This window comes from Mycetomoellerius zeteki, unplaced genomic scaffold, assembly GCF_001594055.1.
Source record: "Mycetomoellerius zeteki isolate Tzet28-1 unplaced genomic scaffold, Tzet1.0 scaffold228, whole genome shotgun sequence".
Taxonomy (NCBI): Eukaryota; Metazoa; Arthropoda; class Insecta; order Hymenoptera; family Formicidae; genus Mycetomoellerius; species Mycetomoellerius zeteki.
Genome location: NW_017257203.1, coordinates 1,481,373 through 1,508,298, shown reverse-complemented (window position 1 = coordinate 1,508,298; position 26,926 = coordinate 1,481,373). Strand labels below are relative to the sequence as shown.

The window sequence follows — 26,926 nt, the reverse complement described above, 5'->3', positions numbered from 1 at the left end:
CAGTAAACTTGCTAGTCTATGATTAGTGACTATATTTTTTTAAGCATGTTATTCTACGTTATGTTTGCGACTATCAACATGTCAATTATAAAGAAATCTCAAATTTAATGTGATTATAATTAAATGTTAAATAAATAAAAAGTTTAGCTCATAACTGTCACATAAAATATTCTCTTTTTCTTTTTCTCCATACTAATAATTTAAAATGTAACTTTTGAAAAGTCAATTTATAATAAATACGATTATCGATTTTTTACTTGTATTTTTGTTATCTAGTATGAAAATTGTTAGGAGCCACAGTCTAAAAATAAATTATCTATTTTTTGTTTCGCAGGAAATCACGAAAAAAGAAAAAAATATATTTAATTTATTATTTTAATTATTTTATTTATAAACTTTTTAATGAAGATTTTGTTCGAAATGTGCACCTCTTGCAGCAATACAAGCATTGCATCTGTCAAACACGGCTCTTGTAGCAGCCAGGCCTTTAAAGCATTACCGTTGCAGAAACCGTATACAAAAACCATATCAGCATATTCACTATTAGAATACGTACGCGGCATATTGCAAAAGACAAAATTCATCTACTATTAAAGGCTTTCAAAGAGCGACTGACAAATTCATAACAGAAAGTGGAAAATGTAATCAAATATGTCGGTGCTAGATATGGCAAGAAATGTAAACATTTTTTTTCGATTTCTCTGAAACGGAGCAAAAACGAGCATATGTCTATAGGACTTTTTTTCTTAGTTTTTTACTCCTCTACACGCTCCCGAAGTTTTGCGATTTAATTTGGAAACACCCTGTATATACCAAAACATTTGGAGAAATCAATACTATGTTATACAATTTAGAGTCTCTTTGCAAATAAGTTCAAAACATTATTAAAAATTAATGTAATAGCAGTAACGTCCTTTATATCAGATTTTAATCAAAACAGAATGAAAAAAATGTGCTTGAGTACAGATATTTAAAAAAAAAATATTGGTCTTGAAACAGATAAAGAGGTATTACAAATTTTCTGTCCATATATACAAACACAAGGAAAGTAATTTACATTATTAAATAATAGAAAATATGAGACTTTTATCTTGTTTTATTAACAATAAATATTTTTATTTTTCAATGAAAAATTCCAAGCCTTATGTAAGTGTATGAAAGTAAAATTTATTGTTTTATAATAAATATGATGTATGTGTATAAAAGCAAAAAATACAATTCATTCGATGCGACGTTTATGATGGGAATTTGCTTCCGAGACTAATCATAAAATGGAAAATATCTCTGTGCGAATAAACTCGATGCGCATTAATTCCTCATAAACATGCGAATGATTAATTTCAAGACGTGATTGCATGGATTGCATAAGTGTCTTTAGATTCAAAAGCAGTTCGCCATTCATTCAAGGTGATTATTCACCGGTCATCATCTCCATAAACTCTGAAAAGAAAAAATACAATATATATTCATGTAATTTTGTTGATATATCTTCCTTTTAATAGAAACACAATAAATTTTCTTTTTTATAAGCACTTAATTATGTCATTAAATTATAGTTTGTTGTAGGAAGTCACTTAATTTCTTGTAAGAAATACAAATTAGTACTAAGAATCAAATTTCACATCTAATTTGCTATAAATCTTTCTATTATTTCAAGGGTTACATTCCAATATTTCTTAATATCATATGCGAAATTCATCAGAAATTGGAACGGACGTGTGATTTTGATGAATCGCTGCGATTTATTAAGTACGAATATAAAAATAGGTAGAATCGCGAGATCAGTGGCATCCTCGATCTGCCAGCACGCCCACATATAAATAAATCGTTTGGCTCTCTGTTCAACTTATATGACGTTGATATACATTGACACATGCTGATTCTTCATAAGAAATGAAATGTTGAGTCTTTCAGTTCAATATTTTTCGTTTTATAAATCTCATAACTGTAAATGATATTATATCAAAAGTATTAAAACCGACAGAGTACCGAAAAATCAATGCCTTTATAAAGAAATTATCTTCTTCTATAAAATTAGTCTGAAATTAAAATTTTTTATTTTATGTAGAGTTAGCGATCAGAAAAAAACCGGGAAAAGTCAGAGAATTTTCTTTTCTGTTCTAACTCTGTCGTGGTAAATTACTGTTTTACAAGTTGTATTGTAATTTATTGGATATTATATTTTGTTGAAAGAGAAGGAAGAGGAAAATTAAAAACGTACCATCAAAATCTACTGTACCAGAGCCATCAGAGTCGATTTCCTCGATCATCATGTCCAATTCTTCTTTCGTCAGCTGATCATCCAATTCTCTTAGGATTTCGCGCAGACATGTCGTTGGGATGTAACCATTACCTGATAGAACAAAGTATGCACAGAGAATCACAGACTTTTTCCATACAGAAATTTAATACTGGAAAGTAGTGATTATTTATTTTAAGTATTAAGTTGGCTAGTATTAAGGGCACATTTTCTTAACCGCTTAAACTGTTTCAACGACAAAAAGGAGACGAAAATTGATGAATATCAAAGATTAATTTTGATCACGTGATCCTTTTAATGATCACTGAAACGGCTGGTTTGAGTAGCTCTTGGAAATGTGCCTTTAAATTGAATTTCTGTAAGGATTTTTGTAAAGATTTAAGTAACATTTAATTGATTACGCATGAGATAATTGTATGATTAGTATAATATCATCTTTCCTTTTGTACTCGTAAGAATCTGAGAATATCGTTATATTGCTGCATTATATATCCCTAGAATTTATTTTGGCATGTAGTACTCATCTCCCTTTCACTTGACACAAATAGTAATTGCAAAATTTATCCGCTCCGCAATATTTATCTTCTCGGTGCCAGCCACGTTAAAATACATACGTTACACCCTCGACATAATCGTAATTCATGAAAGATGTGTTACGACATTCTTGGCTCTCGGCCGCCACGTGAGCTTCCTCTGTTGGGAATCTCCGGCTTATTTTTACGTTCGCATATAACGAAACTGATGCGAACTTAATGCGCCTGTTTGTACAAACGTTCTGAAATTTCCTCGACGCATATCTCATGCTTGTCACGCCAAGTCTTTTCACACTGTAAAACTGATTTGTTTCTCGAAATAAAATATCAACTACCATATGGCAGCCTCATTTTAGAGACTACATATGAAAAAGGAAGATAAGAAATGTCAGAAAAGATAATTTAAGAGTTTGAAATTTTTTTATCTTAAAAAAAAACCACATGGAAAAAGTTAACAAATCTGAAAAAAGTTCGAAGCACAGTATTTTATCGCAATATCGAAAGAGTATTGATTTTATTACCTTCATGTGAAGAATTTAGATTGATCGTATTAAAAAATATTAAAAATCAGATTCAAACTATATATGAAATAATTTGAATTTATAAAAAAATAGTTGCTGTTATTAAAATGATTGTTAGCTATGCCTTCATCGAAGAAACTTCGTAAAATAACGAGTCTTATCCGATATTTTAGTTTTATTACGAGTCTCTTGACTTGTTATTACCTTCCTTGTCGTAAAGCCTGAAAGCTTCTCGTAGCTCCTTTTCCAGCGCCTCAGCATCCTCCTCAACAATAAACTTCGCTGCCAACGTGACGAATTCGTCAAACTCAAGCCGCCCAGATTCTGCAAGCGGATATTATTGTGAGTTGGTGTGCAAAAGTACAACGAATTCTATAAATAAAATTACTGAGAGAATTTAATGTACTGTGTTACGGTACATTTAATCGTGCGACATTTGACAACAACTCGGTAGAGACCGTTCATAATATCTGTAAACACTTTAAAAATAGAGAGATAAACAAGTCATTATTATATTTGGTCAATTAATATTCTTTAAATAAGCTTCGAAATTCTTCGTACGAGTAATTGTAACATTGTTGATGTTGCGCCGTAGTTAATTAATACGATTGATGATATTTACTGTCGGCGTCGACCTCGTCGATGAGTTCGTCCAAGATTTTCTTGTTGAACGGTTGTCCCATTAACCGAAGGATATCGGCGACCATTTCAGTAGGGATGCTACCACTCTTTCCACTGTCGAAGCTATCGAAAGCTTTGCGCAGAACTGCAAAAAGTTTTCGCATTAGAAAATGTTCTCTGACTTCCGTGAATTCAAAACAGACAATAGAGCAATTACAATTTTTCTTTAATTACTGGATGTAGTTAGAATTCGACGGTTCGCAAAGAATTGAAGATTCTTGGAAAGCAATGAAAGACTCTCCTCTCATTTCTGAGCGGTTTCTTCTACACTTCTTCTAATTTCGCTAACAATAAGTCGTCCGGTTAAAGACATTAAACAGAGCGATACAGATTTAGACCGTATGTTAACGTCCTTCTGGGACGGTTGGCGCTGAGCTTATTTGGTCTGATACACCATCGGTTCGCGTCGATGGGTTACGTGATGTTTATTTATCGTTATTTTATCTGATGTAAACTGCACGCAATTACACGGTTCACGCCTGCAATTATACGTGTCCTTTGGATTTTACGACATTTTCGACGAATCTATATTGCATTTGATATTTAATTTGATTTAACTGCTCCGATTTAACGCGCGATCCAGATTTCGAGAGTTCTTTTGACATTTACGTTACCAGTATCGTGTTACCGGTATCTTCCTACTCCAGTCTTCCTTATTTTTAACTCTAACGCGAAATTATTCGGCGATAAGCCAACTTTTGTGTAGCAATCGGAATATTAATGCATATGTAATATGTATTAATATCTAATTTATAATATTGGAAGATCGCGCGCGCGTTAGATAATTATTACTCTTTTTGTGTGTGTATGTGTGAACATAAATAAGAATTTATTATATTTCTTCAGTTTGTATTTATATCATATTTATTAGTATATTAAAAAAAATATTAATTTTGAATTTTATATAATTTAGGACAATCATAGAGATTAAATTTGAATACCGATTGAAAGGTTTATCTTTCTCCTTTAAAAATTTCCCAATTTTTTTCGCTGAGATACTTAAGTTTTTGTGCGAGGAAGTCACAAGTGTTCCCGTATTTATGAACGACAGTACCATCAGCTGTTTATTCATTTAGTTTTTATTTATATCATACATATAATTATATATATCACATATAATTATATGTAATAATAATTTTCTGTACACATCATAAATTCCTATTTCTGTAAACATATACATACGTATTTTATTATACATATTTTTTGTAACATATATGTGAAAGTTTTGGAACGTTTGGTCATGGTCGCATTTACGTGGTCAGTCAATCCTGTTATCAGTGAAGCGTGAAAAAATTACATCTTCCGGTGTATTTTCGATACGCTCCCGAAGAACCGTATCTCGTTCGAGGGCTATATTCGTAACTCGCGGGAGTTACGTCTCGAATGTTCCGCGTATTACTGCGTCTTGATTCAGCGGCGGGAGGCTGCGCGCGATTCCAGACGCCCGTCTTAAAACCTCCGATTGCGAGAGCGCGAATATGCCCGGCAATCGCAAACGATTGGAAAAAAAAACGAGAAGCTTATCTTTTCTTCCTCCTTTTCTCTCTTTCTTTCTCCTATCTTTATCACGGTTTTTCCCTTCTATTTTCATTTCGATATATATTCGTGGAATCGATCGTCGTCGTCTTTGTCGTCGTGCGAGACGCTGCTTTTTCATTCCGTTTTACGTAGCTATACATAGCCGCGTTCTCCGCAGCTGCCCTCGATCGGATCAAACGCATAAATAAACTCGGCGAAAGCAATGAAAATTTATCCGTGCTCGACGCTCAATTGGTATGTTCCATTTGTAAGAAAGAGCTCTATTTTTAATCCTGAAGCCACCGCCGCGATATTAAAAATGATTTTATACTAGCACATTTTCTTCGTTGCCGAGAGATTGCAATTTAAACACTTTTACTTAAATTTGCTTGTATATTCGGTAATCGTGACTATATCTCGTATATTTAAGGGATATTGAAACTAGCGATATTATTAAATCGTAAAAATTCATCTTTTAATACGCGTTTTATTAAAGACACTAATAATGTATCGCGATAAGCGTGAAATAATTTCTAAAATCTTTAACGCGTAACTTCACGGTATTAAATTCTAAATGATATGTATAGATGGCTAGATTTATGTCTATTTGTTTTTGGCTGCTGCGTTCTACCGTTGTTTATTCCCTGGATTTTCTTGGAATATGTATGAGAATATCTATTTTTGCGTTATAACAGACAGCGAGATCAATGAATGTGATAAGTTTCGATCGCTTCGTTGTCTGCCTTTGTAAACAAAGTATTTAATTTTCAGAATTAATGTAAACATTTAAAAATTTTAATATTTAAAGATTTTAAAATAATAAATAATTTTAAAAAAGATAATATATGATTTTTAAGTAAAATTTACTTTATATTTTTTGTACTATCGGTTATTAATCAAATTAATTTAGAATTATTGTTATCGCGATTTTTTTTATTTGAAATTTTCCTAGATATTAACAAGTTGCTTTGAATTTAAATACATACCGGCAAGTTGTTCTGGCGGCAACTCATCAGCCTGCAAATGGCAAAAATTACGATAAAGATACAAATTACAATTGTATCGATAAGTATAGAATATTTTTTTAGATATTCCACATTGGACTTCAAAAATCTTTATCAATCTTATCAATCATAACTATTACACAAAAATTGTTACACAAAAATTTTAAGTACATTTACTTATCAAACCTCGAAAATCTTAATCATTCTTTTAATCGTAATTATTACACACACCAATTGTTAATTTAAACAATAAGTGAATTTATCGCGTTCAATTAAAAATTGCTAGTTACTTTTGGAGTCCACACAGCAGATATATTCTGAATATATCATATGAATATCCTACAGATTACGATATCTATTGGTTGTTCCCGTGATATAATTTGGACATTTCTGCTGCAAGGGAGGAAACATCCGTGCACTGTTAAATTTCATTCAACAAGTTTTGATCTTTAAAATCTCCGTTAAACAAGTTTATCTTTACTTTCAAATAATAAATACGAACTATTTCGTGTTTTCAGATTATAATATATGTATAAATTTTACACAAGATAGAATTTTCATGCGTGCAATTCTGAGCATGCTAAAACATTGAAACTTTTTGATATAATAAAATATAATTATAATCAAAATTTACTTAAAAGTATATAATTAATTAAGATTACTGAATATATATTTAAGTTTATTGTTTATAAATATATATATCGTAATTAAATAAATTTTTTATTCTAATATATTTATAAAAGAATTAATTAAGTTAAAATGTTCACTATTTTTAATGATTTTATAGTGACAATGTGATTTATTATTAAAGAATCATTATTTAATTTATCGAAAAGTCTCAATCATTCTACTCAAACATACCGGTTACAATTTATGAATTAAAATAGGTTTATTCGAACCGCCGCTTTAAACAATCCACCTTAAGCCGTAATGTAACAGCCGCGAAAAGAACCAACTTTTCACACCAATCAATTTTTCGATCAATATTATATCACATAAATATATTTAGGATAATGAAACACATTTTATTTTTTCGATGGTTTTAAAGAGACGGTCGTATCAATTCGCCGTTTAAGAAACAATCACGTTTTTCCAGAATCTCGTCCATCGCGTTTCCAAGATAATCTCTCTCAGCCAGAAGTGGTTGATCGGTTAGACACATTTTATCTAGGCGTGCTAGAAAATCCGAGCACAATGTACACTGTTAATCGCTACTGAATCACGATGCATAAAAAATAAAACAAAAAATAGAAACAAATCAAGAGATAGATTAGAAAAAGGAAAGTCATCTATAATTAAATGCTCAGGCGGCACGTGCAAATAATTTTCAACGATATGAAAAAAAAAATAGAAAGATCGAAAGATAGAGGTAGTGATAAGTAAAGGGGAGAGAGAGCACGGTTAAAAAATACAACAAATAACTACTAAGTATAGACAGCAGGAAAACGTGTGTGTTTACCAGGGCGACGACTTACAATATCATCGATAGAACATACCATGGTGGCGGCGCGAAATTCGACTGTTTTCTTTTTTCTTTTTTTTTTTACTCTACTTAAGACACCGAGGTGTTACTCGACCGATTTCGACCCGAATCTCGCAGATGCGCGGCTTGCTTTCGAAAAGGATTTACAAACGAAAACGTGAGATCGACGAATCCAAGCCTCGTCGTCGATTTGACACACTGCTACGAGACGACGTAGCGTCGCGATAATATTCGAATGGGACGATATAGCGGTTGCGTGACCGATCGTGGACCGCGCCCCAGCCTGGCTCCAGCCAATCGTCGAGGACGCGTTTGCTGCCTCTTTAGCGGGACTTCGAAGCTGCCTCCGGGAAGGTGCTTGTGCGCTATTTCTGGGAATGTGTATCAGCGAGACGGTCTCGAGGCGGCTCCTCTTCGTCTCGTGTTCGCCTGTGGGATCCGGTAACGCCGGCAACTTTGACGTAGCGGAACGGACCTAATCGTTGTTCGAATCGATATCTTTTTAAGCCGGAAACACCCTTTTCCGATGCAAAGGCAAAGTTACATGGAAAGAGCAGTACTAAAAATTGAGATAGATATAAACTTTGTTGGACCATTGAAATAATTATGCTTAAGCACGATGAGTGTTGCTACAAAAAGTTTTGACATTCCAACAAGCTTGAGTCATATCCTATATGATTATTTTGATAATCCAACAAAATTATTCTTCGATCTGTATCTAGTTAACTGTTTAGATACTTCAACAAAACTATTCTTGACGTGTATAAAAGAGAAAGAGGAAAGAAACTGTTATTAAATCGGGGATGTAACTTGAAATTTGATAGATGATTGTGAAAATTTTAATTATGAAAAAAATCAATATTTGATCGAAGATACGATCTATCGATAAAAAATAAATAAGATACAGATGAAACGGGATACAGAGTTCCGATGGATTTATTTAACATAATAAATAGCTGTTAGAAAACTTCTAGTATCTTTTACAGAAATCTAATACTAGTCAATTTAATAGTGGAAGATAATGATTAATTATTTATTTTAAGTATTAAAAGCACTGTTGTTTAGTACTCCAAACAAGTAATTAATTACTTCCTGCATTATAATGATGTATAGATTTCTGTAAGGGATTTTAGGCACAACTCTAAGGAGTTTTTATTAGATTCTCGTATTCGTACGATTACAATCCTGCACAAACGTAGCGTTATACTACTACTGCAACGGTACGAAAATAGAGAATGAAAATCCCGCGGTTGGAGTAAGCGACAGTAAACCGTCAGTACGTATGGTGCACCGGACGAATCGGATGTCAAACTTGCTATTTGGAATCAAGACAAAAATTTTCACAACAATAGAAGCGAAAGCGACTTGGAACGAGAAATAACCGCAACGAGTTAAATCCTCCTTTGCAAAAAGGACAACGTAATAACGAATTCTTGAAAGCAGAATATATGCAATTATTTCATAAAGGATATTAATTAGAGTATTTTACTTGCTTTCAAGGAAAAGAAAATAATTATCCTTCCGAGTCAGTTTCGGACATTAGCGTGTAAAAATTTCAACTGATATTCTATGATTAAACAAAAATATATCAGAAAATGTGTTTCGCGATATATGCAATCATTGTGAGTTAAATCCTTCTTGAAAATTAAAAGATCAATTGATTTGAAATGTATTAATTGCAACATTTTACTTACTTAGAAGACAAAATAACAAATAAAATATCTGAATACATCGCCATAGAGTGTCTTTGCAACGATAAAAGTCTAGTTAAAAATAAAAAGTTTAAAACATTGGGTGCATTCAGAAGCGACGATCGCTCACTGAATAAAAAAGGGATTAATCTCTGATTAATATGTTTATTTATTATAATTCGTAACGTAGAATAACTTGTCTATTATAGATAATCTTTTATATCATATTTCTTACTTATTTATTACTGTTTATTATTTCTCTAATGCCGTGTTTGGACCGTAAGATTATGTAGCGCTCAGTGAGAGCGGTGGAGCGTCATTATAATTATACACGGCATTAGAGAAATAATAAACAGTAATAAATAAGTAAGAAATATGATATAAAAGATTATCTATAATAGACAAGTTATTCTACGTTACGAATTATAATAAATAAACATATTAATCAGAGATTAATCCCTTTTTTACTCAGTGATCGCTCAGTGAGCGATCGTCACTTCTGAATGCACCCATTCTTGCATATCTCTTATCATTTTGATAACATAGATGATTGAATTTTGTGTCCAAATACTAGAAATCGCTTCGAGATTTTGGCTGGAGAAAGAGTTAATAAATTGTAATTAACAATGTGATTAGTTATTTCTTTCTTCCATCCGAAATTTCAGAGCGATTTCTAGCATCGCGAATGTAAGACTTAGAAATATAAATCAATTTTTATTTAAGCTTTATGCTCTAAGGAAAAAAAGTTTTATTCCCTTCACGTGCATAAGAGCACTTATAAAAAAAGAATGCGTATCTTATTTTATCTATATTACAATATCTAAAATTCATCAAAATCGGAGAGGATATATTTGATACTTGATATGTTTTCTTATGAATCAGTTTCGGGTTAGCATTTGAAAATTCCGATTAATATCTTATGATTAAATAAAAAAATGCATTGAGATTTGTGTTTCTCAGTAGGATACATATGTTCTGAGATTACACATCTTCGCATACGTGTGCCAGGTAGATCTTTCCGGATACTCCGACATATGACGGGGATGAAAGATAGAATGCGAAGATACGAATGGACATTTGCCAAGTGAAAACTTCTGCGCGGACAGTGCTCTACGCGAAAACAATAAACAACCATCCTATATCTGAAATAAACTGAAGTACGGTCATTTATCATTATTTTTTTGAGGATGCGCTACACAAGTCATGACAGATCGAAAGTTATGCGGCTTGCGTTATATTGCGCTAATACACGTACTTCATTAGTATTATTCTTGAAACAAAAACACGATGTTTATTTGCTACGAAAATGACAGCTTCTATGCATTTCGATACATTTAGTCACTTTAATCTCACCGAGACACGCGTATGCAACGTTGGTAAATTGGAATCGCTCTCTTCTGCGACGATCTACTTAAGTAGTAAGATAAAAAATATTTTATACTCGAGGATATAAAAATAATGTAAAATGAAACAATCATTTTTATGTTTCAATATAATCACTTTTTATTACAATACTATAAAAAATTTAAAAAAACGAAATAATTTTTCTTGTGTGTGTGTAATTAAAATTTTATTGAATTTTTATTCTTAAAGTAGTTTAATGATAAAATTTGTTTTTCAAAACTAAAATTTAATTTATATGGAAAAAATCTAACAGTGAAACTATTTACAATAAATGATTTTAAGAACAAAAACTCAGTATATTTTTTAGTAGAATAGGAATTTATTGATCTAAAAAATAAACTATTATTTTTAAAAATTATAATTTAGAATTACAATTTAGAAAACGTAATATTTCTTCTTCTAATTATTTTCTTAGAAAAACAATTAAATATAAAATTAAATAATCACATTTTAAACTCAACTGATAAAAATCTATAAATAATACTTTTTATTTTATAAAATTTTGATGCAAAATTTGTATTAACGAGAATACAAAATTTTCAAACTCTAATCTCGATGGATTTGGCTATAGGAATATAATTGTTGATTTTTATCTGTAGACGAATTATATCACGAAATTCATTATTTCATTATATGCAAAATAAATGTAAGTATAAATATAAAGCATATGTAATGACCCAAGATAATTATATATCACATATTTGCCTCCGCATCTTTATAGGTTTACTAATATTAACAATCTTTTTTTTACAATAATCTCAATCTTACAAAAGATTAAAAAGAATTCAACTTAATAATGTAAAAGCCATTTTGCGCTTGGAGTTAAAAGATGCATATCGCCATCTGCATTACACTAGAAATAATATCTTTAATTCTACTTGTATGATTCATAGTCTTGCTAACTATATTAAGAATAGTTTTTATCTTACTGAAAAATTAAAGGATGTTTGTATTGAATTTGATTACATGCTTGTTTCATTAGATGTTGTTTCCTTATTTGCTAATGTTCCCGTAGAATTGGTATCTAATAGTATTACAAAAAGATGGGAATGTATATCCATGAAAACTAAAATACCTTTAAAGGAGTTTTGCTGTTCGTATGGTTTTAAATTCTACTTTTTTTATGTTTAACAATAAATTTTACAAACAAATTTAACGTTTGTACGAATATTAAATATTCTTTAAATTTTAATTGGCTCGTAGTCCTTCTTTTATTTATTGATTTATCACATATTTATTTTTGCATATAATTAATTAATAAAATCAATATGTGTATATAAATCTATAGATAAAAATCAACAACCATATACTCCCATAGCCTGCAAATATCCATCGAGAATAGATTTTGAAGATGTCTGCTGCGAATGTCGATAGAATGCCAGCAGAAATATAAAAATGTATTAAAATAAAGGGTGATTATATTGAAAAAGTTATCTTATTTTATCACTTTTTGTATCCTTTAACTGTAAATTTTTTTAACCTTATTATATATCATCCATATTATTGTGGATTCGATTGTTCAATTCTGACTTTTATTCGCAAATACGGCTTGTTAATACTTTTCCACGGAAGCTTCCATGGATGCCGGAGCTTCAAAGATGTTAGAAGGTTTGCGGGTTATCGCCGTGACGTGATCCATTGTTAATGCCATTAACAATGGATGATGACACGGCGATAACCCGCAATCCCTCTGACATTGTCTGAAATACGACTTATCTTACAAGAACGAGCAGTATGTAGAACTAACAAATATTAATTAGCTGGCATACGATCTATAATTCGCATCGAAATGTAGGATATTCTACTTGTTATATCATGTGTTAAAAATTAAAATCATAATGTATGCATACATAAAACATGAAAGTACAATATACATGTAAAAAAATTATAAATTTTGATCGATAGAAGCCCGTGTTTCAGCTTGCTTTTGTTTTTGAATTTGTTCTGTTATCAGCAAATCGAAGTCATCCAAAGGCGCACTTTCTTCCTGTTCATTCTCGTCATCTTTATCCATATCATTAGTGATCAAATTATCGTCCAAGGTAATCATATCCAATCGATATTTCTTAATAAACACCTGCAAATCTTTCTTCGTTCCTAGTTGCTCGACTCTCGTGAGAAAATCATCAAAATGATATTTGGGAAATAATCGATAGGACCAATGTTCCAATCTCTTCATGATTCTGTCAAGGTCTATTTTTTCGTGTCCCTTGCCATAGAATTTGAAGCCTTCGAAATACTTTTCGATAATTTGGATACCATTGGGGCCTGTCAGTCTTTCTGTGTTAAGTTTAGGCACAGGATTTCTCACTACGTGTGACTTAGACTTGGACTTTGTTGGATCGATTCTCCTTGCAGTTCCCGCCTCGTTGTCGGAAGTCACATCCTCAGCTTCTCTGCGGCTGCCAAGCTCGTCATCGGATTCTTGGTTCTCGTAATGCTGTATGATATCGTCGTCACCCTCATAATCTGGAATATCTGCCATGATGATGTGAAGTATCTATTTAATTTGATCACCGCTTAAGCAGATTTCTGAAAAAAATCATCAAATCATGAGGAAAACCTTAAAATGCAGTAACATTTCTTAAATCAGCAGTAATAAAATTCTTTCTTCTGATTGGTCAATCAAATAAACAATTGCTTCAAAGGATTTATAGCATTCACGTTGACCTCAAAGTTGTGCATAATGTTTATTTATAATCTTTTTTTTTATCGCGACAAAATCAATGCGGAAGGTACAGAGTTTCTCATATCAAACGGTATCAAATCTCTAAATGATTGATCTTTAAATGAGTAAATGACCTAAAAGTACAGGTTAGGTTAGGTTAGACTTACTTAGATGCTCAGATTTACAGGTCGTCCTAAAAATCGCTGTCGTCGTGCGACTCGCAACTTCCTCTCCCGTCTTCCATAAATTTATCAAACTGTCCGTCTGACTTTTTCATACGCTCCAAAACCGACACGAGCAACTTCTTATTCAGCCGATCAGTTTGCGTAATCTCTCGCACAACGGACTCGCACTTCGGTTCGTCTTGTGTCCGTTCGCTCTGCAGCTTCCCTAACACGTTACTGTCCCGCTCCATTGGAGTGCCAGGCATCTTTCCTCGTTGTTAAAGACGCTGTTTACAGATTGCGGACGATTATTATCAAAGATAATTGCGTGAATTACGAAATATAACACGAAATACCAGCAAGAAACGTCAAAATACTAACCGACTTCAATTAAGAAATAAAGATGACAAATCGACTAATCGATCTATCGACGACCATTCGTATCTTTGAAGTCGGATCGATTAATCGATTGTTACAAACAACTCTTTCTTTTTATTGAAACTCGCTAAATCGGTTAAATTTTAAAAACCTACAAAAATATTGTATGTATTTGCAATTGCAGACTAATAACGTATTGAACAATTGGATTTTGCTGTAAAATTATTTATATATTCCATAAATTATTTGTAAATAAAAAATTATTATAAAGTAATTGATAAAAAAGTATAAAATATTTAATATTGTATCGATTTTTTTCTACACGTCAAACAATGGTTGCGTTCAGCACTCAACAGTTTTGCAACTGTTTTATGATTCTTCGCTGAGACAAGATTATTCCTTTAAATCTAAAAGTATAATCCAATCAGTGCGACGAATCATAAAACGGTTGCAAAACTGTTGAGTGCTGAACGCAGCCAATGAAAAATTAATAATTCTATCAATGTTAACAAAAATATGATAATTTGTAAAATCCTTGATTGAATTTTCGGAATTTTTTTTTATATCCAATAAATTTTCAATCATCAATCGAGAACATAAATTTTTACTTCGTGACAATTTTATTTAATTTCAGAAACATCCTCAGAATATATGATCTTATTAATAAGAAGCAATAAAGTGGTAGCCATGAGCTAAAAAGAAGTGGAACCTTGACCGAGGATGAAAATGTGATCATTTTCCGTAAATAAAAGCCATACGCTGCACGTGACCGCGAGTATATTATTCGGATCAGAATCTCAGTGATTACGCGAAGAAAACAGGTGTCGCGAGGCCAAGATGTGCCAGGAAACTGATTTATGTCATGTTAGATTCAAAAACTAATAAAGCGGCGATCTGAAACTGGAATGAGCCAACTGTCCCCCAACGAGAGCGCAAATATCTCGAATACGAGTGCGCGTCCAAGAACGAGTATTTGATGAAATCGGGAATACGTTTGTCAGTAATTCCGAATCACTAAAATCTATTTGTTGTATACATAGGCGCCGACTACGGGGGGGACAGACCACTTTTTGCCCTCCCAATAATTTTATTGGGGGGGGGGGGGGCAATGTCCCCTCAATAATTTTTACTTTTTGGTTTTTTAACAAACAAACGGTATTTTAACAATTGCAAATAATTTCTGCAATCAAAAAAAACTGTGAGATAACTGTGAGAGACATCATATGACATATGTTATATATAACGTTGACGCGACGAATTAAAAGTGGTGATGCTCGCGCTGGCACGTCGTTTACTGTCCTAGGGTGCCTTCTAACAAGAGATGGTGTAATGACACGGTGTGACACATTGTGTCATTACATTCTTTTGTTCGCCAATGTTAAACAAGGATGGGACGATTATTGTACTGATTGTGAGTCGCTTGTTGAGGCGTGTTTTGATTTCCATTAGAGTGCTCCTCGGATGTCATTCCATCCTTGTTTAACGTTTGTTAAACGACAAGGATGATACGACACCCAGGGAGCATCCAGGTGGGAATCCGAATATGCCCCTAGAAGCCTGGAAGGAACCTCTGGTGTACCTGCACATGGACCAGAGAGAAATCTGAGAGAAGATATGAGTGCCTTTTTCCTGTAACCGCAAAATATCTTGTGCATTACAGTAATCTTCTGAAGAAGTGGATATCAACTACACAACATTATCCATTTTTTTTTGCGATGCTCTTGATGGAAATAAATCGTTAAAATCGTTAAAATTTTCACTAATTTGATAGATCTTAGTCATTTCGGCGATTTATTTCTATCAGTAGCACCGTTAAAGAATAAAAGTCAGAATTGGACAATTGAATCCACAATAATATGGATGATATTGATATATAATAAGGTTAAAAAAATTTACAGTTAAAGAATATAAAAAGTGATCAAATAAGATAACTTCTTTTTCAATATAATCACCCTTTATTTTAATACATTTTTATATTTCTGTTGGCATTCTATCGACATTTGCAGCAGATATTTTCAAAATCTATTCTCAATGAATATTTGCAGGCTATGGGGTATCGTTAAAATTTTCACTAATTTGATAGATCTTAGTCATTTCGGCGATTTATTTCTATCAGTAGCACCGTTAAAGAATAAAAGTCAGAATTGGACAATTGAATCCACAATAATATGGATGATATTGATATATAATAAGGTTAAAAAAATTTACAGTTAAAGAATATAAAAAGTGATCAAATAAGATAACTTCTTTTTCAATATAATCACCCTTTATTTTAATACATTTTTATATTTCTGTTGGCATTCTATCGACATTTGCAGCAGATATTTTCAAAATCTATTCTCAATGAATATTTGCAGGCTATGGGGGTATATGGTTGTTGATTTTTATCTATAGATGAATTATATGCACATATTGATTTATTAATTTATTAATTAATTATATGTTTAATAAGGTTAAAAAAATTTACAGTTAAAGAATATAAAAAGTGATCAAATAAGATAACTTCTTTTTCAATATAATCACCCTTTATTTTAATACATTTTTATATTTCTGTTGGCATTCTATCGACATTTGCAGCAGATATTTTCAAAATCTATTCTCAATGAATATTTGCAGGCTATGGGGGTATATGGTTGTTGATTTTTATCTATAGATGAATTATATGCACATATTGATTTATTAATTTATTAATTAATTATATGTAAAAATAAATATGTGATAAATCAATAAATAAAAGAAGGACTACGAGCCAATTAAAATTTAAAGAATATTTATATTTAATATTCGTACAAACGTTTCAATGCCGATCGGGTCATTTTCAATGTAAAAACAAATAATATTACGTAAGTTGTCGAAATATTCGGTCAGATTACAGTATCCAGTGAAAAGTATCGGTTGTTTCTGTATTCCCTGTTATTTGATGTGTGTGGTCCATATGTAAAATTAGCATCATTTGACTAAGTGACATAAAGTGATCTCATCTTATTTTTTAAAATCTACAATCTTACAAATAGTTTACATCAAAATAAAAATAATAAACTGACATTGCGTTACAATTAAAATTAAATTATATAATCAAGTACGTATATTTTATAGTAATTTAGTACCAATTAAGTTACATATATATATATATCTTGATTTATCGCAATGATGCGAGTCAAACGTTGAGAGAAAAACGCAAAATTAACTAAGTCGTACACAGTAGGCAAAAGTAAGCACTTCAAATAAGGATACACAAGTTTTTAATACAGTCCACTGATACACATAATTCACAAGTATCACATACAAATACTACTGCTAATGAAATGAGTGACGAACTAAAGCAAAAAATCGAGAGGAACAAGCAATTAGCTATTCAAAGAAGACTCCAAAGGCAGAAAGAGCGTGAGGAAGAAGTTAAGAGAACGAAGTTCAATGATACAAATGTAGAAACTCTAAACAAAAGCAATAATCTTACAATCCATGATGAGACGAATATATCCCAGGTAGACATTATACAAATCACAAATTAACGAAAATACAAATGAAGCAATTATTACTGAGACAATATTATCAAATGAAGAGCCAGTGAATGAAACAGACCATATTTGATTATAAAATAAAACTTTGCAGTAATCTAATATTTTGCTGTCCACAGAAGATATCGTATAAATACATTTATTATACAGTATAAAAATTATCTCATCTCGAGATATTATGTACTTAGAAGTAAGCCAAAATGTAGTTATATTTAGAGATATATGTAAAGATAAATTTTTTCAAATGCTTATTAAATAAACATTTAGTTTCTATTTATTTATATTTCACGATTAATTTCTACGTTTTTGTGTACTGATGTACAACACATTGTTCCCCCGTATAAAAGCATCCCCATATTTATCCTTTAATTGTCCGTTAACATACTCTTCCGTTTGTTCAAGTGCTATGTTCATGTAGCCATCTATACAAGCCAGTACACCTGCAAACAATACATAGTATCAGGATGTGGAATGTTTTGAAAGAAAAGTACTTTAAGGCCGATATTCATAGTTTATTCTTATTTCAAGACAATCTTAAGTAATACCTTAAGATGTTAATATGCGCAGCTCTCTAGTTCTCATAATTAATTCTTCTATTTAAGACCATCTTAAGTACAGTATTAAGATGTTATAAACCAATTAGTAGTCTGGTAAGTCAGTTTTGTACGACCCGAGTTGAATTCCGAACGGCAAATAGAAAAATTTCTACTCAGATCCAGCCTATGATTCATGACATCTTAAGATTGTACTTAAGATAGTCTTAATCAACTATGAATATTGGTCTAAGATCCAAAATAATAACCACTAATACATAGTAATATTCACTAATTACATTAAAACACATTCATTTGATAGATAAAAATAATTGACTCTAAGGCCCAGTTTCATTTAGTGCAGGAACAGAAAACAGACCATAGGTATTCGCATCCGCCATTTTTTTTAGTCCTTTCCCCATTCTTTGTTGTCTTTTCAACTTTCTTTTTTCTTCAATCTTCTCAGCTCAGTTCGGAGTGGAGAAAGAACAAGGGATTGAGGAAAGGAGCAAGAGAGTGAGGTGTAAGGCCGGAAGAAATCGAGCGTTCGTTCTGTCTCTCGGGAGCTGCTCAGGGTCGCTCCGAACGAACCCAGCGTACTTGAAATAAATGTAGGATTCACTACATACGACGTCCGTTATACCACGTCCGATATTAATCGTAATAATGAATATCGGATGTGGTATATTAAGAGTTAACCGTGAGTTGTGAAATTGGATCTTAGATATAATTTTTTACTTTTAATGTAGAAAACTTGCTAAACGTTACTACATATCAATGTTAAAAGTAAATATATATTAATATATGTTAACATTGTTAATAAATATCTACCTCTGTAATCGACACCGCTGTTCAGTTTTACAACAACAGGTCGTCCATGAATTTGTTGTATAAATTGAGATAATGCTTCCTTTCGACTCATCTGTCAATGCACAAAAATAATATTTAATATATCTTGAAGAAATATGCATTACAGAAAAATGAATAGTCGCATTTAAAGCACATTGTTTACATGGCGCGATGTTCAATAATTTTTTAAAGAACAAAACACAAGTACAATCGTCATAACTATTCTGCATACCTTCGTAAATAATACGAACAATTGATCTTTTCGTAAGTCGTCTAAACTCAAAACAATTTTAACCTCTCTTCGGAATTTGGATCATAACACCTGGCTCGTTCGGAGCGACTCCGAGCAGCTCCCGAGCAGTGGTGCAGGTCGGGCCGCGTTTCTGGCGCATGCGCGTCGAATGTCAGTATCGTACTCGTTACCAGTAAACGGGAATTCATTAGTCGTCTACGTAAAATTTGTTAAAAATTCTTAAAAATTATAATATATTTTATATATTTTACATATATTACTTACAAACAAATTCACATATATTAAAAATATGACTATTTGCATTTAATAATAAAATATTAGCTGAAGAATAAGAGAAAAGTGTAAAATAATTTATGAAACAGTTTTTTTATCTTAAAATATTTATTTGGCAGAATCTCGTACCAACATTTGTTACAAGGGTAAGAGAAATTGCCAAAAATCTTACAAGTATTCGTAAAATAAATAGATATTTCTTTTTTTTGAGCATACGAGAGGAAAATCTTCGCATAACACCTAATATTTAATTATACAATAAAAATAAAATTCGAACAAACATAAATATAAGAAAAATAAATATTTCACAAAATAATTATGTCACAAAAATTATTGCATTTTATATTATACTTTTAAATATAAAAATAAAAATTGTTAATTAATCATTTAAATATTGTGAAGTGTCTTTAAATTAACTTAAAATCTAAAAACAACATAAATGATTAATAATATTAATAGTAATAACATGCAATATATGATTAATAATAATAATAATAATCATGAAATAAAAATATATAAAATATATTATAATTTTTAAGAATTTTTTAACAAATTTTACATAGGCGACTAATGAACTCCCGTTTACTGGTAACGAGTACGATACTGACACTGCGTTCGACGCGCATGCGCCAGAAACGCGGCCCGACCTGCATCATTGCTTGGCACCATGGCACATAGGTAATAGACGCCAAGTCGGCAAAACAGATAATCAGCTTGCCGATTGAACATGATTGGTTCTTACCTGTAGATCCACTAGGGTCCAATCCAACTAATCACAATTATAAAGATTATATTCCACGCAAAGCGATATAAATTTTAAAATATATAAGATCAAAGGTGAAAAGAAGCATAAATTTTACCGTATTTCTAAATTTAATAAAAACCGAAACTTTTTATTTATATTTTGAGCATTATTAAGTATTAAAAAATGTTTCTTTTTTAATTTTTCGTAGTTTTGCGAATTTAAGCTGAAAAGCTTTATTGTTTTTATTAATATTTTAACAAAAAATAATTTATTAAGTCTGATCATGTTGTAGTATGAAAAAAGTAAAGGAAAAAGTAACAGATTGTTACCTTTTAAATAACTGTAGGTCATAGTTTTCGAAAGTAACTTTCCCATTCCTGATTATTATCTATTACATTATCTAATACATACAAATTATGGCATTACGGAATGATTAAAAACAATCGAAAAATGATAGAATCGTCAAACAATGTGTGAGATAAAATTAATATACCTACGTATTTTTTCTCAGGAATACCTTTGTGTCATCGATCAGATAAAATCATGCACACATAAAAAAGTGTATACATATATAAAAAACCATTATATGAATTATTCATAAGTGAGTGTAGATATTGGTTTGGGTATTTTAAGCTAAATGCATCATCATCCACAGTGTTGTATTGACTAATCCTTCACTGATTTAATTATACATAATATATGCGTCGTACACAAGCAATGAAAATGATGCATTTTAAAAAATTACAAATTATGTTGATTACTATAACTATCTTTGGTAATCAGCACCATCATTTTTTAAAAACGCTTATAAAAATAAATCTTATCTTATTATCTATTTATTATCTCTTATTTTATTATCATATTATTTATTTATTATTATTACGCCATATTTTATGTTTGTATAACTAATTATAATAATAATAATGAAAATTCTACTATGGCGTATAAAACGTACTAAGTGAAACGTACAAAACTCACTGTGCAGAAAATATAGTAATACACCCGATTAAAGATTAATAATTACAAAAAAAACGAGGAAATAACAAAAGAATTTCCAGTCGATATCATCATCAACCGGATTTGTAGTCCCGATGAACGCAAACGGATCTTGATATATCGTCACTATTATATTATAATCACGGAGTTACACAACGCGATTAGCGATAAATTACATCATTTGACGAGAATTCATTAGCGAAAAACTAATGAGAAACCGGTATTCCCGGCTAATAAAAACAGCATTAACTAATGCATAGATAGCTTTATTAAATAGCGAGGTAACATAACAAGCATTATGATTTACTTGATTGGTACTTATGATTCGTCATATTTATATAATTCTTATATTGAGAGATTTTAAAGTGACACAGGCCTGCAAAATTGGAGGTGTTGAAAGTTGATTGGGATTTAACAATGTTATCTTACGTAATTTTTTGCGCTGAATCCGAATCCGGCTGCAGAATTGCTCTATCACGTCAAAATTTCGAGATATCCTAACTTAAAACTGCCAAAAAAGCCGTTTTCAATCATATTTTAAATTAAATTAAAAATTAAGAAAATTTTTCTTTTTTCATTGAATTTTGAATAAGTATATAGTATCTCCGAAAGAAAAATCGCTTTGAGATGGTTAAAAATGGATTTTGAAGAGGCCATATAGTAGTAAATGATACCGTTGATGGATTTGACAACAAAAATTTTCTTAATTTTTAATTTAATTCAAAACATGGTTGAAAACGGCTTTATTGGCAGTTTTAAGTTAGAATATCTCGAAATTTTGACGTGATAGAGCATTTCTGCAGCCGGATACAGATTCAGTGCAAAAAATTATGTAAGAAAACATTATTAAATCCTAATCAACAAAACCATGCAGGCCTGTGTAATTTAAGATTCAATAAAGTTTCATTTGATTATACTTAGAAATAGAAACAGAACTCGAAAAAAAATATAATTTTTACAATTAAACGCGTAGTAATTAGCTAGTTTCTGAATTAAACAATGACATATTTAATGTATTATTAGATTCTTGATATTTTAAATAAGATGTTAATAAATTAAATTTTTCGATTGTTGAAAATAGTTAAACGGGAAAGTGGATATCACTCTAATTTGACATAAATTAAAGAGGTTTCATAAATCATTTAGAAATACGAAAATAAATATTCGACGTCATTTAAAAATTGATCTTAGCGTTAATTGCAGAAGACGTAAATACTTTTTCTCTGTTTGCGGGATTAGGAAACATCAATAAAGCACTCAGAAAAATGTTATATAATCTCATGGATTTATTTTAAACGTCACGTCACGTTTAACGATTTGGAAATAAATAAACCGTAGACCTTGAATTGTACTACGTTTATGTAAAAATAGATTTGTAATCACAGCTATGCATCTTCAGTCGTCGGGAAGATCTCTAGCACAGCAACAACCAATTTCCGAAATCAAGATGAAAGTTAAATACGAGATTTACGCTGGAATTTTACCAGCTTTAACGGAGTAAGTACCTTTACCGGTACTGTCTATGTTAGACGAGCTGCTGCTGTAAACTCCTTTGGCCCCTTCGACGGTACCGCTCTTACTCGCACCACCGTCATCAGTGTCACCAATACGGGAGAATAGACTACAAATGAAATCAAGCGGTTATCACAAAATTCATGTCTTTTATCAAGGAGTTTTAATATTTTGACTTGAAAGTTTCACATAATGAGTACTTTAAAATTTTTGGATAACAATCTCAGACATTTCTATTTTTTTTACACTTTCCTTACTTTTTAATAATTTCAATAATATTAGAATTTTTTTTATAGAAATAAGAGGACACATTTTTTAATGAAATTGAAAATCTCTTTAATATTGAAAATTTTGTATAAAATGTGTAAAGTTCTTAAAGAAACAGCGATTAGCATTCGCTGTTTGAGTCTTTGGAGTCTTAACTTATGTCTAATCAAGGTATATTTGTTCAATAAATTATCATGTTTTGCCGATTTCCATAATTAACCGTAGTTTGCGTATTATGGATATGACGAATAAAATATACAGAAATATTCGATTTTACAAGCAAGAAACTTGTTCACCTTGAAATCTATTCTACTGTTGGGAAAACGCGAATTATATATAGTATACCAAAAAATGATGTCATTACACGATTGCCAAATAATTATTTCTCTTGCAGTATTTTGGACTATCATGATACCGAGATATTAATCATAATAGTAGATTGTCAAATTAGAAAATTATATTTTTTCAATCTTTTAAAAAAATCGAGGCACTGATATAAGTCGTTTTCAAGTCATGGGTAACTGAGATTGAAAATAACTGAAATATTTTTTAAGTTTTAATATGTACTCGTATACATGTTTTTAGTAATACATACTCCACTCCCGGTCCGTGACCGCCAAGACCTCCGTGACCTCCATATCCTCCGCCACTTCCAGCACCGGCATTTGCGCTTGCACTAGCTTGAGCACTAGCTTTACCTCCATATCCGCCACCACCGCATGCTCCACTAGCACATCCACCTAGAACATATATGAGACACAATGATTAATTATTTTATCTTTATTGATTATCTCAAGTACCATTAAATTTTTATTCTAATCACCTCCATGTCCACCGCCCAATCCTCCACCACCACCTCCGTATCCACCACTTAAACCTCCTCCATGACCACCTAAGGATCCTCCATGTCCACCGCCAGAACCACCTCCAAGTCCTCCATGTCCACCTAATTCACCGGCACTAGTATTAGTAGACATACTAGAGTTCAATTTTTTAATATATCTTTTTCAAGATTACCATCATCTTCTGTTACTAAAATTTATATAGAATGTCTCAAAACTTGAAAAGATATGAAAATGTAGAATAATTCAAGTTTTTAGAATTATTGGAGAGACTATAAAAATAACAAAAGTATGTCGAAAATATAAATTTAGGAAACAAAGATATTTCATATATATTATATTTAAATCAGATTCATGGCATAAATAAGTTAAACATTTTTTTTAATGTTCACTTATGATCACCTCCGTAATTATCTACGTTAGAACCTACCTCCCAAACCATCGGTGCCATGATCACCTCCACCGTAGCCTCCGGTACCACTACCACCACCTCCGTAACTACCTGCACTACCGTGAGAACCAGCCCCGCCATAACCACCACCACCATCAGAACCACCACCATATCCTCCGTGACCACCACCACCACCATGTCCTCCGGAACCACTTCCTCCATAACTGCCAGCACCGGCACTACTTCCACCGTAGCCGCCGGCGCCAGACCCACCTCCACCATAACCACCTCCACTAATTTTGTCAATTCCACCTCCATCACCGTGACTATCTAAAAATGCGCATAAAAAGCTTTATATAAAAAAAAATAGCGTGTTGTAAAAAGATTTATATGCCAAAATGTTCTTAATAAATTGTGAGAAATTATTACTGTTGTTATAAAAAAAGCAAAAAATAAAAAACATTTGTTTTAAACTAGACAATTCTTTAAAATTACTTTTATTGTGTTATTTGATTAATTATACTTATTTCTATATTATTTTTAGGCTGCGTAAATTTTTTAGTGTAATATTTCTGAAACGTGCTATTCTATTAAAATGAAAAGAAGCGAAGCGTAACTATATTTAGATTATCACTATATATATATATTTTTTAAGTATTAATTTCTAGTTATTATTACACTATCTACACGTGTATATACACTCTATATACATATAAATTTTTTTGTTTGAACTTACCACCACCATAACCTCCGAGTCCTAAAACAAATTTTTTTAAATTTTAGCTTAAGTATTGATATATATTATACTTTTGTAAATTAAACATTTGAAGAAATATAATAAGAAAACTAATTATTCTTGATTAAACTGCTTAAAATTAATAAAAAGTTAATCACCATATCCACCGCCTTCGTGTCCACCGCCAATTCCACCTCCGTATCCACCGCCGCCTCCATGCCCTCCACCTCCGTGGCTGCCACCTCCGTACCCACCGCTGCCGCTGTGTCCACCTCCGAATCCACCACCGCCGCTTTCATATCCACCGTGTCCACCGCCACCTCCAAGTCCACCGTGTCCACCGCCACCTCCAAGTCCACCATGGCCACCTCCGAGTCCACCGCCACCTCCGAGTCCACCGCCACCTCCGTGACCGCCTCCATGACCACCGCCAATTCCACCATGTCCACCGCCACCCCCGAGTCCGCCGTGACCGCCTCCGTATCCACCTCCGCTACCATCTCCGAAACCACCATGGCCACCTGCTAGACTGCCATCGCCACCGTGTCCACTGCCACCGCCAAAGCCACCGTGTCCACCGCCACCCCCGTAACCACCGTGTCCACTGCCACCTCCGAGTCCACCGTGACCACCGCCATCACCGAGTCCACCACCACCGTGTCCACCACCACCGTATCCACCGCCGCCATGTCCACCGCCTCCGTATCCACCATCTGTCAAAGCCGAGGATTGTGCACCTGCCGAAGCACTGCCGGTAGCTTGAGAATTGGATTTGGAGAAACCGCTACCACCACCATACGAACTTGCGCTGGCTGAACTGCTAGCGCTACTGGAGGCGAAGCCTCCGCTATAACGCTTCGAACGCGGTAATTTTCCATATTCTGCACTAAATTCTGCAATAAAAGATTGTTTTTATATATCATCAAATTAAATTCAACTTAAAACAAAATGATTGAAAATGTAATTTTATATAAATCACAAATCCATTTATATAGAGAATTATATATGGTATAAAATGTTTTATATTTTCTTATAAAAAAAAAAAAATTCTCTTTTCACATTCACCTGGATCGCCAACTCCGAATGCTAATTCACGTACAATTGGTTCAGATCTGCTAACGGCATCAATCAATATATGGTCCCCTATTATGCAAACAAAAATGTACAATTGTTTTAAAACTTGTAAAAAATGAAAAAATGTACTAATTTAAGCAAAATGTTCGATGAACTGCTACACAGAGAGAAAAATGTTTGGTATTTGTAACTATAATTATATATTACTATAATTATGATTATTACTGCTATAATAATAATAACAGTAACTATATATATAGTTCCAGCAACAAATGTATATAATTGGCAACCTAAAATGACTATAATTATAGTTGTTGTAATCATAAAATAGTTGAAATTACCATAAAAATGGTTCAAGTGATTATAATTTTATAGTTATATTTTGGGACAACAATAAAAAATATGATTGTCCCAAAATATAACTATAAAATTAGTCATTTGAATCATTTTTATGATAATTTCAACTATTTTATGGTTACAACAACTATAATTATAGTCATTTTAGATTGCCAATTTTATATACATTTGTTGCTCGAACTATATATATAGTTACTGTTATTATTATTATAGCAGTAATAATCATAATTATAGTAATATATAATTATAGTTACAAATACCAAACATTTTTCTCT

At 31.9% G+C, this 26,926-nt stretch overlaps 4 protein-coding genes across 6 annotated transcripts in view; all 4 read right to left on the bottom strand.

Annotated features, from left to right (window-relative positions):
• Window positions 1-1,121: 1,121 nt before the first annotated feature.
• Window positions 1,122-8,315, bottom strand: TpnCI (troponin C type I). 2 transcript variants are annotated; one of them, XM_018448902.1, is made up of 6 exons: window positions 7,993-8,315; window positions 6,500-6,530; window positions 3,937-4,080; window positions 3,519-3,638; window positions 2,222-2,353; window positions 1,122-1,440 (listed from the first exon to the last, which is right to left on the bottom strand). In XM_018448902.1, exons 1-6 carry the CDS (start codon window positions 8,014-8,016, stop codon window positions 1,412-1,414), a joined length of 480 nt encoding a protein of 159 aa, XP_018304404.1. In that variant the 5' UTR covers window positions 8,017-8,315; the 3' UTR covers window positions 1,122-1,411. The 2 variants fall into 2 exon arrangements, with proteins under 2 accessions (XP_018304404.1, XP_018304405.1); XM_018448903.1 differs by having other exon boundaries at window positions 8,014-8,313.
• A 4,058-nt stretch (window positions 8,316-12,373) lies between these two features.
• LOC108723292 (protein TIPIN homolog) lies at window positions 12,374-13,601 on the bottom strand. The gene has a single exon (XM_018448901.1). It carries the CDS (start codon window positions 13,578-13,580, stop codon window positions 12,981-12,983), a length of 600 nt encoding a protein of 199 aa, XP_018304403.1. The 5' UTR covers window positions 13,581-13,601; the 3' UTR covers window positions 12,374-12,980.
• A 332-nt stretch (window positions 13,602-13,933) lies between these two features.
• LOC108723294 (uncharacterized) lies at window positions 13,934-14,341 on the bottom strand. 2 transcript variants are annotated; one of them, XM_018448905.1, is made up of 2 exons: window positions 14,313-14,341; window positions 13,934-14,214 (listed from the first exon to the last, which is right to left on the bottom strand). In XM_018448905.1, the coding sequence occupies exon 2, from the start codon at window positions 14,191-14,193 to the stop codon at window positions 13,957-13,959; it is 237 nt and encodes a 78-aa protein (XP_018304407.1). In that variant the 5' UTR covers window positions 14,194-14,214; window positions 14,313-14,341; the 3' UTR covers window positions 13,934-13,956. The 2 variants fall into 2 exon arrangements, with proteins under 2 accessions (XP_018304407.1, XP_018304406.1); XM_018448904.1 differs by lacking the exon at window positions 14,313-14,341 and adding an exon at window positions 14,277-14,298.
• A 3,742-nt stretch (window positions 14,342-18,083) lies between these two features.
• LOC108723209 (glycine-rich cell wall structural protein 1.8) overlaps window positions 18,084-26,926 on the bottom strand; it is an 11,033-nt gene continuing 2,190 nt past the window's right edge. The window contains exons 4-13 of the mRNA XM_018448769.1: window positions 26,286-26,363; window positions 25,379-26,113; window positions 25,221-25,241; window positions 24,524-24,814; window positions 24,075-24,197; window positions 23,847-23,991; window positions 22,943-23,093; window positions 19,438-19,512; window positions 19,188-19,278; window positions 18,084-18,263 (exon numbers count right to left, since the gene is read on the bottom strand). Coding sequence (XP_018304271.1) covers window positions 18,115-18,263; window positions 19,188-19,278; window positions 19,438-19,512; window positions 22,943-23,093; window positions 23,847-23,991; window positions 24,075-24,197; window positions 24,524-24,814; window positions 25,221-25,241; window positions 25,379-26,113; window positions 26,286-26,363 — 1,859 coding nt within the window. The 3' untranslated portion in view covers window positions 18,084-18,114. The remainder of the gene's footprint in view (window positions 18,264-19,187; window positions 19,279-19,437; window positions 19,513-22,942; window positions 23,094-23,846; window positions 23,992-24,074; window positions 24,198-24,523; window positions 24,815-25,220; window positions 25,242-25,378; window positions 26,114-26,285; window positions 26,364-26,926) is intronic.

What these genes read in the sequence shown, in the direction of transcription:
- LOC108723294 (XM_018448905.1), bottom strand. Translation starts at nt 14,193, where the DNA reads ATGCCTGGCACTCCAATGGAGCGGGACAGTAACGTGTTAGGGAAGCTG.
- TpnCI (XM_018448902.1), bottom strand. Translation starts at nt 8,016, where the DNA reads ATGGTATGTTCTATCGATGATATT. An exon ending in TATGTTCTATCGATGATATT is followed by an intron (nt 6,531 to 7,992) that starts GTAAGTCGTCGC and finishes TGCCATTTGCAG; the next exon opens with GCTGATGAGTTGCCGCCAGA. An exon ending in TGGTACAGTAGATTTTGATG is followed by an intron (nt 1,441 to 2,221) that starts GTACGTTTTTAA and finishes TTTTCTTTTCAG; the next exon opens with AGTTTATGGAGATGATGACC.
- LOC108723292 (XM_018448901.1), bottom strand. Translation starts at nt 13,580, where the DNA reads ATGGCAGATATTCCAGATTATGAGGGTGACGACGATATCATACAGCAT.